The sequence below is a fragment of the Pseudopipra pipra genome, chromosome 3 (assembly GCF_036250125.1).
Source record: "Pseudopipra pipra isolate bDixPip1 chromosome 3, bDixPip1.hap1, whole genome shotgun sequence".
NCBI classification, from domain to species: domain Eukaryota; kingdom Metazoa; phylum Chordata; class Aves; order Passeriformes; family Pipridae; genus Pseudopipra; species Pseudopipra pipra.
The window spans coordinates 28,878,592-28,894,300 of NC_087551.1; the positions used below are offsets into that span (position 1 = coordinate 28,878,592).

Consider the following 15,709-nt stretch of genomic DNA (forward strand, 5'->3'; position numbering starts at 1 on the left):
AAGCAGTGTCACTGGTTCTGCATTATAAGGCAGTTTTTGACAGCTTTTGGATTGATGTTTTGATTTATTCACTAAATGAAGAATTTATCATCACAGGCGTAACATTTCTCTTGTACTGCTATACAACATCTTTTAGGGTGTTGCTTTTAGGCCTTGGTAACATGCTCTTAAAATGTATGTAATGGAGTGAAACCCTGTAATACCCAGAGCACACATGGACTTTGACTTCTTGAAAAATCACACAAGAAAAGTTTTCTAAAGTTCAGTAACAACATCAGGCTTCAGAAACCAAAGCCCCCTCCTGTTCTTACATGGTTGCCATTGCCCTTGCCCAAGAGGACAGGCTGGGAGGGCAAAGGCTGAAGAAGAGGTTGCCCAGGAACAAGGCAGTGCAACTGCTGCCATTCTGTGAACTGTAGCTTTTGGCCTTTTGGTCTCCAATTTTTTTTGGTGAGCAAGTCATCTTATTGTGAAATTCATCCTATTATTCTGTGCATGATGGATTGAAAAAGGCTTTACTTGTTGGAAAGGCTGTTGAACAATATAGTTTCCACTTACAAAGCACTTCCCTAAAAAGCTTCTCAGGGCAGCATCATATAAAAATAGTTATACTAAAGTTGTAAACCAGCTTCTGACAAATCAGGAATAACAAAAGCTGAGGTATAAATAGAAGTGTTTTCATGGGTTTTCTCTTCTCTAGAGGCACAGGATCTCAATCAGTGCTGGATTATAAGAAACAAAAATGCCCTTTTCCAGACACCCAGGAAAACAAGGACCTTCCAGACTAGTGGCACAGAATATAAATAGATTTAAAACTGCTTCAAAACCATAAAGCTTAGTCAAAACCATGACATTTGCATTTTAGAATGAGCCATATCATATCAGACAACTTTTTAAATCCAATTCTTTATTTTATTTCATACAAACTAGCTTTACAGAAAGGTTAAATAACTTACACTTTTATAATTATGGAATGAATTGTCTCCAGGCTCTCAAAGATACAAGGATTATCTCAAAGTCTGCAGTGTATTAGGATTCCTGGAAGACAAATGCTGAAGAATGCAAAATATTACATACTCTGTGTTTGTATTTTGTCAGTGGGCAGAATAAATGCACCTTACTAGTCGTTTTCAAATTCATTATTTTTGTGAAGTAGGTGAGAATTATTTTTCTTATAGCAGGCTTTGAAATAGGTAAATGTAAAGCTACTAAATTTGCTATTCCAGCATTTGGATAATCTTTATTTCACTTTGAGCCTGTTCCTTCTTCTGCTCTCTGCCAACCTTCTCTGATTCTACCAAACCTCATGTAGTTTAATCCACAATACCAAAGAAGGAAGGTCTGTTTCTGTAAGCCAAAAATAGTTCTTATTGCAGTTAACCTTGCAGCTGAATCAGTTCTGCTATTGCTCTTTAAGTCATGTTTGACCAGTCATGTCTGCACAGATCAGAAGCAAGGCTGAACAGGGTATCTACATAATCAGTCTGATGCATGACACTGTTCTCAGTGCAGCAGCTCCTGTATTGAAAACACCCCCCTACAAAATGTTTGCTTACCAACATCTGAATTTATTATACCCTTGGGGTCGGTAGTAACTGAGCTTTAGAGTTACCAACTACTTGAATTATGTATGAGAAGTAAGGATTTCAGTAAAATTTTACTGGCATCAAATCCTTCTGTATATTCCCCAATCACCCTGTAACCTTTCCTCTTGCAAAGAAACGCTAGGGAGCCTTTTTCCATTCTGCATGGAAGTCCGCTGTTCTCCTAGTTTTTTGCTTTTAGAGTTATTTATCATTATTCATTCCCACCAAAAGGGAGATCTACAGCCCTCTCACAACCTCAGAGCATCCCACAAGCAGAGGGGCACAGTAACATTGCAGGGAGAACTTGCATTCCATTTCACTGTCACACTAAGGCCTGGGTGACATGCAGTTAAGTCTTTTTTTTGCTCCAATAGCCAACGGTGCAGCAATTGTTAAAAAAAAAATCAAAAAGACAGTATTCTGCTCCATGCTGCTGTCAAGTAATAATTTATGCTATTTGACACCAGATATTCTGAGTATTCCTCATTAAAATATTTGGCCACTGCCATTTCCCAGTGATCACTGTATGAGAGATATTTGATGTAAAAATGATGAGTTCTTCCTGCTAGAGCTACACAGAACAGATCTGCGTGCTGAAATTCTACTTCTGTCTGTAACAACAGTACCAAAATAGCTTTAATAATTAATCATGCACTGATTAGATTACAAACTCTCAGATGGGCTGGAGATTTTTCTATTATGCATCAGACAAAAGACACTGGCAATGCTTAACTAGCGATCACCTGCTCTTGCTCCACCTGCCATTGTGGGAGCACTCCGGAAACCAGAAGGGAGACAAAGGCCCAACAGAAATTGATAAAAACCTTCACCTGCCCCTGGTATGTTCAGGAATACAGAACTGTTGAAACAGGTGCTGCTACAGCTGCAGGCCAGGCTACAGCTTCGCTTATTAACTTGTCATTTGCCAGGCAATGCTCTCCACTGCACTCTGATGGAAGAGAGTACCCAAACTCCAGGCTAAGCGAGCGTTAAGCAAGGAGTTTCCTGACTGGGAACACCAATACAAACAGCCACTGTGGAAGGGCTGGGCAAGGAGAGGCCAGGCATAGGGCAGGCGCCCCTATCCTGCACTCACCACTGCTTCAGGGTTCCCTTGCAGCGGCTACACTGCTCTGCCCTGTCAGCTGCTTGTAATGTTATGAAAACATTTCTGTGGAAGTGGCATTGTTTTGCCAGAATGATATCATATGCAGCTGATTTTAGGGCAAGTAGGAGTTTAAGACTGAGAACCACTAGTACTCAAAACTGGAAAATTACTTTGCAGCCTTAACTTCCATTAGAAATTTTGCTCAGCTGTTTTAGCTAAGTTTTTTCCAGGCCCTTTGTTCTTGTCCCATGACTCTTGGGGCCTATTTATTACAACTACAGAGGCAAAACCTCTCAGGGAAATAGTCCATATGCTGGTTCTGGAAAGAAATAAGATAATACTAGTGTGTCCAGTGTAATGCTTTTACTGGTGTAAAAGTATGATTAAAAAAAGGGGACCTTAGGACCAGTTTTATGGTACTAGCAAGAATTGGTATCAGTCTGTCTTAGAAACCAAGCCAGTTTTAGGGGAGGAGAGGGGGAGGAGGGGGGAAGGACACTGTGGACCAAAATGAGCAAATCAAGTTAAAAATGATAATCAATTAAGTTAAATTTTGCCAGTTGTTGGGGTCACTGCATAGCACTGAACATGACAAAACAATAAAAAGCCCTTGGGAGGCAAACAGCTGTCATTCCTTGCTGCCCAGAGCAGAACCAGTGGTATCTGGGCAAGAGGGTCAGAGCCAAGCCAGGGCTGGTTGGTGCCCATGTGGTGCAGGCATACTCCCTACTCCCTGCCTCCCAAGGGGCAGGCAAGGCACAGCCTGCAGACAACCCTCAAGATGGCCACAGCTGCCGGAGGTCCAAGGGAATGTCACTGTCCTCCACCCCCATGGTCAATCTCAGCAGAAGTGGCAAAGCTTGCCCCAGGAATAAGAGTGGTTTATGTGACAGCACAGACTGTTAGTGGGACCTTTTTAGTGAACAACAGCTAAGTTCTGGAAGCATCAAAATGTATCGTTCTGCAATGGACACCACAAGCCACATGGCTTATTTTTTTCCCCTTTTCTCTGCCCCTTCTACCACTGACCTTTATGAAAAACAGAAGTTAAATGAGAGAAAAATAGCTTTAATGAAACATCCAGGTTGGGAAATCACAATCAGACACTCCAACAACAGGAAGTTTTGAAAGCAGTGTTTATAACAGCATCTTGCTGAACTGTAGTACACTTGTTTTTCTTTAAGTTTTAAGCCATATTGTAAATGTGCACCTTGACTCAGCAGCTGGGCATAAGGGTAGTATTGGGGCAGTAGTTTAACTTTGCAGAATTTCCTAGGCATAGAAAAGTGAATTAAACTCAATCCCTGAACAATTTCCTGACTCCTGCAATCAGTGCTGCAACTTCTGTCTTTCCGGTAAAGGCATCTGAATTGTTTCCCTGTGCAAATACATTTAAGCTTGTTTGTTATTTTATTCTAGGGAGCTGGAGACAGTTTTGTGGGAGCACTGGCCTTCTACCTGGCTTACTATCCCAAGTTATCCATGGAGGAAATGATCAGGAAGTCTAACTGCATCGCATCAGTAAGTGTCCAGGCATCAGGGACACAATCTTCATATCCTTACAGGAAGGACTTGCCTCAGGACCTTTTCTAATTGATTGTCTAGATCACTGTGCTGATTTTATCTCATACCAGACAGCATTATTCTCCTAACTGCAAGGATGTTCTCCTCTGCTGACTGGAAAGGCCAGAAAAGTCTCTTTGCTTCTTATTTCAGGAATCCTGTGTTCCTGTTCTACAGTAGTAAGATGGGGTGGGGGTGGTGGGTCTTTCAAACACAGCACAGCAGGTCTCTCTGGCCCCACACAGCCTTTGGGCTTGTGGCTGTCCCACACAATGCACTGTACTGAACTACATGAAGTTTACAGCAAAACACCTGGAGGGTACTGGGCTCCTGGCAGTATTTTTACTGATTTTATCAGAACTTCTGATGGGCAATGGCAGCACATGAAGCAGAGTGTTAGCTTTGAGACTGCAACTTCAGTACTCAGCTGCAGACGCCAAGGCCAGCATGCGGCTCTCAACAAAGCACCGTCCGTCAAGCCCGGGCACGTCTATGCCCGCTCGCCTCAGATGCAGCACTGTACCTCCCCACATTCTGGAAGGTGGAGGAAGGTCCCTCCAAATGAATAGAGGACAAGAGTGCTACTGGAGGCAGATTTTGAAAAATGTTTCTAGCCATATTGTTCTAAACACAGGCAAGCTAATTAAGGAAGAAAAGCTTCCAAAAACATCAGAGAAGTATTTTGGTTTCGTCATGTTTGACAAAAACCCAGGAGTGAAAAATCCATCCTACTAACCTGGCTGAAAATAATATAGCCCTTTTAGCCATGGTCATAGCTTATCCAAAAACTCATCTTACGTGACTAGGTTCTCATTGCTTTTTTTCCTCAGAAGGAGCTGGTGCAACATTACCCCTCCAAGGAATGACACCAGCTTATGGTCACTACTGTCACATCTGTGGCTGGTAGGTTAGAAAAACTTGCAATCCTGCCATTGAATTCCTGCTGTGGAAAATGTTAATTTTTATTGCTTTATAAAACAATAGTTCCTTTGAAGATTACAGCCTCTTTCACAATGGAAAACACAGACAATGGGATTTGCTATTTAATTTTTTTTTTAATTGAGTACTGTAAAAATAACTCAAAAGATAAATAAATGTTACTGTGATGATCTATGTCCAGACATTAAGAATTTTCTCTCTCTACATTGTTTTATTCACAATGGCCTTCAAATCACAGGAGACGGTGATCCCAGTTCATTTCCTCTCTTTTCAGCCCATGTTGCTGGATTTCTGAATCAGCGTTCACCCCGTCCTCCCCCCAGACCATCCTCTCCTCATGTATAAATCAAGTCCAGTCACTGTTCACATAGAGCGGATTTTTCTCTTCTCTGTGAAGAGGACACGTTGTTTTGCTATAGGGGAAGAAAAAGAACTTGTTAAGAAGCCTGAAGTGTTAAAAAAAAGGAGCCCACGTCCCTTTTCCCCTGTCTGCCTTCACTGCTTAAATGAGTGTGGAGCAACTGACTGGCACAGCACTGTTGTTAACCAACTCTTGAAGGAATTTAGTAGTGCTTTCACTTTACCACATGTAATTTTTAGTTCCTAAGAGGTCCACTTCACCTCTGTGAGAATAAGTATCAGGATTGGAATGACTGAAAACATTCAACAGCTGCTCTGTGTGACTACTCTGAGTCACAGCTGCTCCGTACAGGGACAAAAATAGGTTCTTACTGCTTTCTACTACTTTTCAACTCCAGAGCCCAAACAACTACAGTTGATGAGCTGGATATAGCTGATCTCACAGTCTGCCTGAGAAGTTAATGAAGTATCCTGTGGATCTCTCAACAGGGGCACAAACTGACCCTGCCCCTAGCACCTGATGCAGATGTTGGCAAAGTCACTTCAGCTACTGGTTAAGCATAGTCAATACATTACTAAAACCCCAAAATTGCAAAATAAATTAAAGCAAAGCTTTTTAGTGTCATTTGAAAAGCATGTTTTGATTCAGCTTCATTATATGAATTCCTTTGAAAGCTATGCAAGAGCAATCCACACAGTGACAAAATCTCTTCTTCCACTTAAAAGTTTCGTTTTAAGAAATACTGCAGCTTAGTAACACATTCTGTCACTGCAGCTAGGAGGTAGTGAAACTTGGGCACTCCTGCCACTACTTCACTAAAAAGCTTCATTCTGTGGAGGTCCCAGGTTTCTGAGAAGTACAAAACATAAGGTGAAAATGCATGCCAAGTGAAAATGCTTCCTAACATATTCCTGATGTGAGTTGTTATCCAGACTCAAATTTACTTCCCTTCACACATGCAGCACTTTCTCACATCAATTTCTCACTTGTATTCTACTACAGGCTATAAAGATCAGAGCTTACTTCAGAAACCTACTACGTGTTCTGTCTGAGCTCTTCACTTTCCTACAAGTTGCAAAGCTGCTGGAGGATCACTTTGCACAATGCTTCAATGCAGTAATTTGAATTTTTCTTATTCAAGAAAATAGCCCAAGAGATTTCTGATTTCCCTTTTGTATGGAATTCAAAAGGAAAGGCACAACCTCTGTCAGCTTTGATGAGAGCATATTGCTTCTCTGGTGGTTTCTCTCACTTGTCATAAAGCTGTTGTACTATTAACTCTAAGAATGAAAAGGTAGTAGTCATCTAAGAAGCACATAAAATTATGAGAAAAAATAAGCTTGAACCACATAACTACTGGCCATGCATTATATTATCTACTTGGAGCTGCTTAATACATTTCTTTAGTCTATGGCTTTAAATAAGCCTTTTTTGCATTACCTCCACCATGCATGGTCTGGTTTAAATTCTAAGTTTACCCAAATTAAGCTTTTTAACATTAAATTCAGCTTTTTAAAGTTAACTACAGAAACTTGAACTCTTAGTCAACTTTTAAAAAGCTGGGCGAGCAAATGGCAGTTTGTCAAGTGCTATAACCCCCCCCAACAAATCAGATTCTTAAGCTAAGAAAATTTGCGAGGACCAAAGGAATATAAAGGAACCCATTAACTGTCATCTGGAGAGTGGCATCGTTTGTGGAGGAGGAAGAACTTGTGTTTACTTCTTTAAAAGAAAAAGTCCATTTTGTAAGTGATGGTTAAAATTTGTTGTTCAGAACACCCATGGCAACTTAAAAGAATGCTTCTGTTGATGCATACTTCGTGACTGCTTGTTGGAGGTAGCACAGTCTAGCAAACCACACAAAGAAACAGAATGAAAGGACTCCTGTGTCACTTGGCTTTGCCAGTGACATGTGGCATGGCTGTCATCAAAGTCTCTGATGTGTCAGGCAAGTCATTACTTTGTTTCCCTGCCACAATCTGTAAAATGAGGGTAATGCTTACTTCCCACTGGAATGTCATGAAGAACAGCAACTGTACAGTCATCTGAGTATGAAACATGTTATGACATATTCTGCTTAGATGGGAAAAATCCTGTTACATTCAAATCTTTTGCCCCACACAGTCAGAGAAGTTTATAGAAAGCACACTGACTTTTTCCCCAAGCTCTTACCAATGGGATCATATCTCAGTAAGACCAATTTTTCCTGTAGTCGGAGTCTCCTGACGTTGAAACAGAAGCCCGTCTCCGCGGCACTTTTCATCCTCACCAGAATGTATCTAAAGTCACAGGGATATCTCTGTGTCAATGCACAGGCACGCAGCTACAGCCTGTACCACATGTCTGCCAGGGCACAGGCAAATGGACAAGGTTTAAGCATAAACAATTTGGCACAATCACATAAGATACTCCATTTCAGCTTCAGAGACGTTCTGGACGGGAGCATCAATATCAGACTTACAACAAGACAAACAGCCCACTATAAACCATAAGCTCCAGCATCAAGTTTAAGTAAACAACTCTTGAACAGGATACAAGCCCACAGAGAAGGAGCTCCTCCACAGAACAGTGTGGCAGGAGGAATAAAAGCATGAAAGAAAAAAAGAAATTAGAAAAATCAGCACAGAACTGAGTCATTATGGCTTAAAAGATAATGGCAAGAGAGGAAGGATGATGGTAGTTAAAGATGTTCAGGCTGTAGATAACACTGTATCAGACTATCACTTCCACATGCAGAGAGGAAGCTGAGCAGATAGGTTGGAATAAGAGACGTGCAAAAGGAGAAGCAGGACCCCTTGGCACCATCCATCCCACTAGATACAGAGCTTGATGTTAACCCAGCCACAGGAACCCCCTTCCCCACTGCAGGGCTCTCGGTTTGTGGGGTGGGCTGGAAGGACCTGCAGTGTCCTGGGAGCAGGGCAAGTCAGGAGACTGAAAAAGCTGCCCCACACCCCCAGCCTGGAAGTATGCCAAGATCCATGCAACTTCCCAGACATAGGGCATCTTCTGAAGTCTCAAAAGAAAGGTAAAACCCTTTAACCATTCTGTAAATTACATCTTTCTCTTCCATTGCAGTAAAGAGATGGACACATCTCTGCATGTGGGCTTTGAGTTCAGTTTCCATTTCCCTGCATTTTCCTGTTTCTAATACAGAATGGCCACTCAAAATTAACCTGTTCTTCCTCACTTGTGCAGCTTCGACTAGTGTACTTCCTTGAACAGAAAATCACTGGATTCCTGCAGATTAACTGACCAAGCATATTCTTGGGATTATCCCTGGTTATTGTCCTCTCCTGTACACTACTGCAGGTGTGCTGTGAAGCCCCAGTGACCACAGAGACTCCTTCCCCTATACCTTACCCACTTCCTCAAAGTTTCTGTGCAGTTTCCTCTTTCTGGGAGAATCAGTGTTACCAGTTTGACCAGGCCTTGAAATTCTTGTGCTCCACACATCTGAGGCCGAGCCCATTCCAAACACACCTTGTTCAAAAAAATCACTCCCCAATGAAGAAATGTAACTGGGAGCAAAGGCAGAAAACAACACCAGAAGGCTATTGGGGCACAGGGAGAAACCCAAGGCAAGTTCAGAAGGATAAATATATAAACATAAAATATTCCTGAAGCATATATGGAACTTTAAAGAACAGCAAAAGAAACATCAGGATAAAAAATTAAAATGGAGTGTGTGGCAGAAATCCCTACATTACCATTAGTACCACCATTTAAAACAGCTACTTTTTCACCTCGCAGAAACCTCCTGCTTTGCTGTGTTTGTTTTTGTGAACAGTAGAACACTCAGAAGTTGAACTGCCCTCTGTCAGGGACATACTTGGGAAATGTGTCTTAATTTAAAACCCTGACAATTGTGCAGAAATTCTGTAAGAGAAGAATCTCCTCAAACCCTGCAAGTGGTTGGTACTGGCTCTATCGAGGGCTGAGTCTTAAACCAAAATATAGAAAATGTATGAAAGATAATACACTCACGCAGAATGCAACTTCTGAGAATGGGAAAACAGGAATGTGTTCACGTAAATGTATCACTTTAGCCCCTTGCATTTGTCTAGCTAATTTTCTTTTAAAGTAGCATTTTGGATGCAAGTAATTTTCTCCACATAGTCTTGTCTCCTTGTGCCCACACTGTAAGAGTACTCGTGTGCTTCAAGTACATGTTCCTTCCTTTCAAAGCCTTAACACACCATCAGCTTTCTTTACAGGTTGGAGGACTGTGACTAATTTTCTTCCAGAGCCCAATAACATCTCTCCTGAGCTGGACTACAGAGTAAACCAAGACACCCAGAGCACTGACCGCATGCTGTCCACTCCTAGGAAGTGCTCTGCCCACTGTCTAGGGGAAAGCTTCAAGGCACCTGCCCAAAGGTCAGCCCACAGACAACAAAGACCCACATTGTAGCTCAGTCTGCTCTCCTCAGCTAAAAAGGTATGAAAGGTAAACAAGAGCAAGAATATGCAGATAATTTAAATCCTCTCTTTAATCACAGAGCACACAGAGGTGTGCTTCCCCCCGCGCCAGGTGCTTTGGATATTACAGCTCAGATCAGTGCAACAGCCCACAGGACAAACTTGCCTTTGCTGCAATTTCAGAACCCAGCGAGGAGTTTCACACCATTCTATACTTACCTGTGAGAAGACACATGCAGAAGGACAGAAAGAAGGACTAGAGAAGAGGCAGCTAGACTCAAGGTCTGCAATTCTCTCAGGTATATTAAAAAAATTTAGAGAAGCCTAACATTCTGTAAAGATACAGGGTGGTACCCAAACCCCAAAACTGGTTAGGAAAACATCACTTACTTAGATTTGCTCTTGGCCACTGGTGGTTTTTTTGCAGCATGAAGAAGAGAAAAACAAAAGAAACAGTTATCATTTTATCTTGCTTCCTTTATATGTTACATATAGAGTTTTCCACCGCCTGCCTTTGCAAAAGCCGCAGATAGACAGTGGAAAGAGCTTTAGTGTCACAATAAACACCACTCATCCGTCCATGTGATGTCAGCTGCCTGCTCCTTCTGCCATCATACCACCTTTGTAGGTGTCTGTGCAAATACAGTGCTCAGCATGACAGACTGCACTTGCTGCAACCTCCAGGTGTTTTCAGTAAGTTTTCAGCTTCAGTAATGAGTATGAATTCTCTAGGTTAGGACAGGTACGGACAACACTGCTGGTGGAAACTGCAGCCCCACTCTTCCCGACTTGCTCACGCCCACTCCTGCTGCATTCCTGCCGTGGTGCCAACGCAAAGCTTTGCTTGGCCAGAGGGTGAACCAGGGCAGGGAGCTGTTCTCACGTGAGCCTGACCTTCTCACAAGGCTGGTTTTCGGTCCCCCCGAGTTAACCCACCACACAGCATGAAACAGGCTGAATTATTTCTGTCAGCCCACCGCATTTAAAATAATCATATATCTACAGCATAAATGCAAGACTGCGCTAAAATTTAAAAAAAAAAAATGCTCATCTACATTGTGTCTGTGCACGTCGTGTTTAGGTCACCCTGAGCTTCCCCCGAGGCTCGCCGAGGGAGGGGCAGGGCGGGCAAGGGCAGCGCAGGTCGCGCCGCCCGTCGAGCCGCCCGCCCACCCCCACGGCCACCCCCGCCCGGCGCCCGCTCCGCCCGGCCCCGGCTCCGGCCCCGGCCCCGCTCCGCCCCTCACGGGCCACTCACGGGCCGCCGCCGTCAGAAACATCGCGCCGGTGCCCCCCGAGCCGCCCCGGCCGCGCCCGCCCCTTCCGCTCGCCCGAACCGCGTCCGGGGCGCGGGGCCGGGCCGGGGCGGGGCGGGGGCGGAGCGTTCCGGCCCGGCGGGGCGGGTCCGCGGCGCTGTCCGTGTCCGTGGCCGTGGCCGTGCCAGTGCTGGGCAGCCGAGTATTGTACAGCCGCGTTCCGGCGGCCAGGAGGCCCAGTGGTATCCTAGGGTGCATCGAGAACAGTGTGGCCAGCAGGTTGAGGGAGGTGATCCTGCCCCTCTGCTCAGCCCCAGTGAGGCCGCATTTGGAGCGCTGCGTCCGATTCTGGGCTCCTCAGTGCAAGAGAGACATGGAACTCCTGGACACGGTCCAGCGGAGGGCCACAAAGATCATTAGGGGTATGGAGCATCTCTCTTATGAGGAGATTGCGGGAGCTAGGCCTGTTTAGTTCAGAGAAAACTGAGAGGGGATCTCATTAGTGCATATAAATATCTCAAAGATGGATGCCAAGAGGATGATGCCAGGCTGTTTTCAGTGGTGCCCAGCGACAGGTCAAGGAGTAATGGACATAAATGAAAACACAAGAAGTTCCACCTCAACATGAGGAAGAACCTTACATTGAAAGTGGCAAAGGGTGGTGAGGTAGAAAAGGCTGCCCAGGGAGGTTGTGGAGTCTGCCTCCCTGAAGACATTCAAAACCCACCTGGATGTGTTCCTGTGTTACCTGCTCTAGGTGACCCTGCCTTGGCAGGGGGGTCGAACTGGATGATCTCCAAAAGTTCCTTCCAACCCTAACAATTCTGTGATTCTGTGATCTCCCCACACAGATCAAGCCAGCCATGTGCCTGCAGCCTGTCCAGGTGTCTGGTGGTGGCTCACAGTGGCCAGACCCATGCAGAGAGGGCTGTGCCTGGCCTTGACGGCCCCACAGCCTGGGCCCTCCAGCCAGCAGCACGTCCAGATCCTGCTCCACTGCATGGAATCATAGAGTAGTTTGGGTTGGAAGGGACCTTAAAGATCATGTCCTTCCAACCCTCCTGCCATGGGCAGGGACACCTCCCACTAGACCAGGTTGCTCAGAGCCCCAAGCAACCTGCACATGGCCAGGTCACATTGAGTTTCTCATCAACCAACACCCTGAAGTCCTTCTCCTCAGGGCTGCTTTCAGTCCGTTCTCTCATCCTTTGGTACATCTTAGGCATGGGAGTATCTTCATTTGTGAAGCCTAGCCATGAGATTGCCCAGGGGAGTGGCAGAGTCACTATCCCTGGAGGTGTTTAAGAGGTGTCTGGATCTGGTGCTGGTTGATATGGTTAGTGGTTTATGGGCTACACTGGTAGTGCTGCTTTGATGATTGGACTTGATGATCTTAAAGGTCTCTTTCAACCTTGATGATTCTATGCTTCTATGATCTGCTAACCTTTGTCTGCCTGTGTTCCCTTTCCTGTAAAAAAAGGGGATGCTGCTATGGTGTCAAAGTCCCCAGGGCATTAGACAACTAAACCTATCAGTATTTATAAGATACTGTGCAAAAGCCATGGGCAGGGAGGCTCCAGGCAGGCACCAAGGCAAGTTTTCATGTTCTCTGACTTGTTAGATAATTAACTGTAAGTTATTATCTTCTAAAAAATTCACAGAAGTTCTGTGGCTTACTCCTCTTCCATCATTTAGGTAAACTGTTAATGATGGAATTCAAGTCCTTGAATATTTAGCAATTACTAAGGCAATAAAAATGTCAGCTTGACATATTTAGATGGAAAACAAGACTTAGAATGTCTAATAACATGCAGTTAATTTTATATTCTATGGCATGAAAACAAATGGCTGACCCTATAAAAGATTGAAGCAAGACAACATCTCCAGGAAAGCATTGCTGCTTTTGTCAAGTGTTTGCTTCGTATGTTGTTCTTTATTTTAATTCAATTATTTCCATATACTTCCTCTTAATGATATAACATTTCAGTCTTTACTATTTGGCCTTCAGAAGTATAAATCTAGTAGTTACATAATCTGCCCATGAATATCAGAGTGAGAACTTGAAAACATTCAGGATGATAAAATGTGAGTGCTGCAAGACTCCTTCTCTTTGATCTGCGTTATTGCCTCAGTCAGAGCACAGACTGAAATGGAATGGGATTGCCAACCTCCTGACTTCACTGCCAGGAATATAAATCAACATTAAAGATGATTTTTAAATGAAATAGCAAGTTAAACATTTGTAGAAACACATCATCAAATAGAGGTTATACTGCCTCGTTTTAAACCTCTTGCCTGTTGGCAAAAAGAAAACTGTTCCAGTGACATTTTCTCTGCTCTGCTGTGACAAGGGCTGCATAAATATAGACTGTGGATTAGAATAGACTTCAGCAATCTTCCACTTCCTTTCTAAGCAGCCTCTTCTGCAGACAATTTTCCATAGCTATGGGTAAAAACCAGGGAGTCTGAAACTGGTATGTGTGACAAGGTGGTGACAGTATAGCATGCTTCTGATGGCAGCAGTCATAGCTGACCTTGAGGAAAAGACAGCCTGGCTGGAGCAAAGGAGGGAGAGTCAGAATTTCTGACCCAACTCGGATACAGATTTGCCATGTGGGCTAGTTTGAGAACTTTGATGGCATGTGCAATGCAAATGCAGATTTTTTTCCTTCAGCTTTGCCTGGAGAAACCAAGGAGTGCTTCTCTGGGTGCTTGCTTAAAGAGAAGTCACTCATGACACCAGCGGAGAAGTTGCTGGTGCCAAACTGATCAATGTCACTCAGAATCAAACATAGGGTGGGTTTTAATCTTGCTAGAAAAACACCAATTTGTCATAGTATAATCTAACAGATTCTTTACATTTTTATGCTTTGCATTCTAGGCTGAGCCCTCTTTCACCTCCAGGAAGTGAGGGGAAGGCTGCTCCCTGCCAAGAAAGTGCAGTCAGGTTTCTGGCACACACTGGGCAGGCAGAGGGCTCATGTCTAAGGTTGGCAGGAGTGATGCTTCTTCAAGTGCACATGGCGCCTCCAGTCAGTCATCGCTTGAAAAAGTCACAGAAGAGGAGAGAGGGGCAGCAGATTAAATGTTTGCAAGGTAAATATCCTCTTGGCACTAGATCTGCTACATGAGTTACTGTCAATTAATGCATACAAAAGCCAATGCTGGAAACAAGAGAATAACACTAAAGCCTGGGAAAAGCTCTACGTGTCCTTCCTGGTTTCCCACAAAAACAAGTGAACAGCTAACTAAGCCAAAAAACGCACACAGCTCGGTGGACATAGTTTTTAATCAGCCAGGCTACTTTCTCCTCCGTTCTTGCTTTCCCTTTCTCAGCGTGTTACCACTTAGCAGGGTTCTGCTGTCCACAGTGTTAAACAAACACTCACGGGCACTATTGTGCAAATCACTCATCCCAGATAACAGACAGATTTTTACATTCCTTCTGCATATCTGAATCCATTATCCCAAGAGGGCCCATAAGAAAGTGGGTATTAGCTTAATGCAGCTCTGAAAGAGGAACTGTTCAGGTCAGGAGAGCGGGAATGATGGAAAGAGCCATCTGAATTGATAAATCACTTTAAGCCAGTGACCAAATCCATTTCAGCTGCTGCTGGCCTGTTTGAAGTGAGCTGGTGATGGCCTTTATCCTAGTTCTTAGGGATGTCCATGGCACAATATCAATTTATTTGCTGGTAACCTTGTTAGAAAAGGTGGAAAAGCAATGGGCTTGGATGGTTCCCTTCTTACCTCCAGAGCTTACTCCCCCCAGATCAGATGCGGGGCACTCTGTGTGGTAGGTTAGGGCACAACTCTGTTTTCGAGGATTTACCTGTATCCTGTGTATTCTTTCTAGAGCATTGGTCTCTGGATCTGTTCCTGAAGCTCCTTTCCCCGGCACTGACGTCATTCATATGTAAGGGGGGAAGAACAAAGACAGCACTCGCCTGTTTCTTGTGTGATTTTTCAATACCCATTTCCCAATCCCAACGTCCAAAGTAACAACATCCTTTCAAACCGCCCCCTCTTGAAATGCCACAGTAGTCAAACAGCTGCAAATCAGAACACCTTGTAAACAAGTGACTGAAATCCCGTGGGATGCCCGAGGGCTTGGGCACGTCTCAGAGTGATTATAGTTCCTGCTATACAAATTGGAGTCCATGTAGCACAGTTTGTGCCAACTCCGAGCTCTTGCTTTTTATTTTTAGTCCTGTTTGTCGAGGGGTTCTCATAATGAAAAGAATGACGTTTGGTATCAGTGACACACAGATAAAATTAGATAGTAGCCAGAAGTGATCCTACGACTAATCCTCCCCACTGAGGCTTTTTCCACAAGCTTTGGGATCCTGTAGGCCTCAAGCACAGCTTTTCTCTGGGTGAATTTCACTTCCCATCAGCAGGCAGCTGAAAAATTGGACTCGCATGGGATGTATATGCAAAAGAAATGAATGTCATTGTCATTGCGTATGCCAAC

General features: G+C 44.0%; 2 protein-coding genes across 3 annotated transcripts in view; one reads left to right on the forward strand and one right to left on the reverse strand.

The window, feature by feature from the left end:
• RBKS (ribokinase) overlaps positions 1-10,558 on the forward strand; it is a 76,175-nt gene extending 65,617 nt beyond the window's left edge. The window contains exons 8-9 of one of the 2 annotated variants that reach the window (XM_064648439.1): positions 4,114-4,215; positions 9,775-10,558. In XM_064648439.1, the coding sequence (XP_064504509.1) occupies positions 4,114-4,215; positions 9,775-9,789 (117 nt within the window). In that variant the 3' untranslated portion in view covers positions 9,790-10,558. Of the gene's footprint in view, positions 1-4,113; positions 5,371-9,774 lie in introns of those variants that run through there. The other variant, XM_064648438.1, reaches the window with a different exon arrangement.
• Positions 5,293-11,356, reverse strand: MRPL33 (mitochondrial ribosomal protein L33). Its single transcript, XM_064648440.1, has 4 exons — positions 11,238-11,356; positions 10,370-10,388; positions 7,730-7,836; positions 5,293-5,609 (listed from the first exon to the last, which is right to left on the reverse strand). The coding sequence occupies exons 1-4, from the start codon at positions 11,257-11,259 to the stop codon at positions 5,560-5,562; spliced, it is 198 nt and encodes a 65-aa protein (XP_064504510.1). The 5' UTR covers positions 11,260-11,356; the 3' UTR covers positions 5,293-5,559.
• Between the last annotated feature and the right edge of the window lie 4,353 nt (positions 11,357-15,709).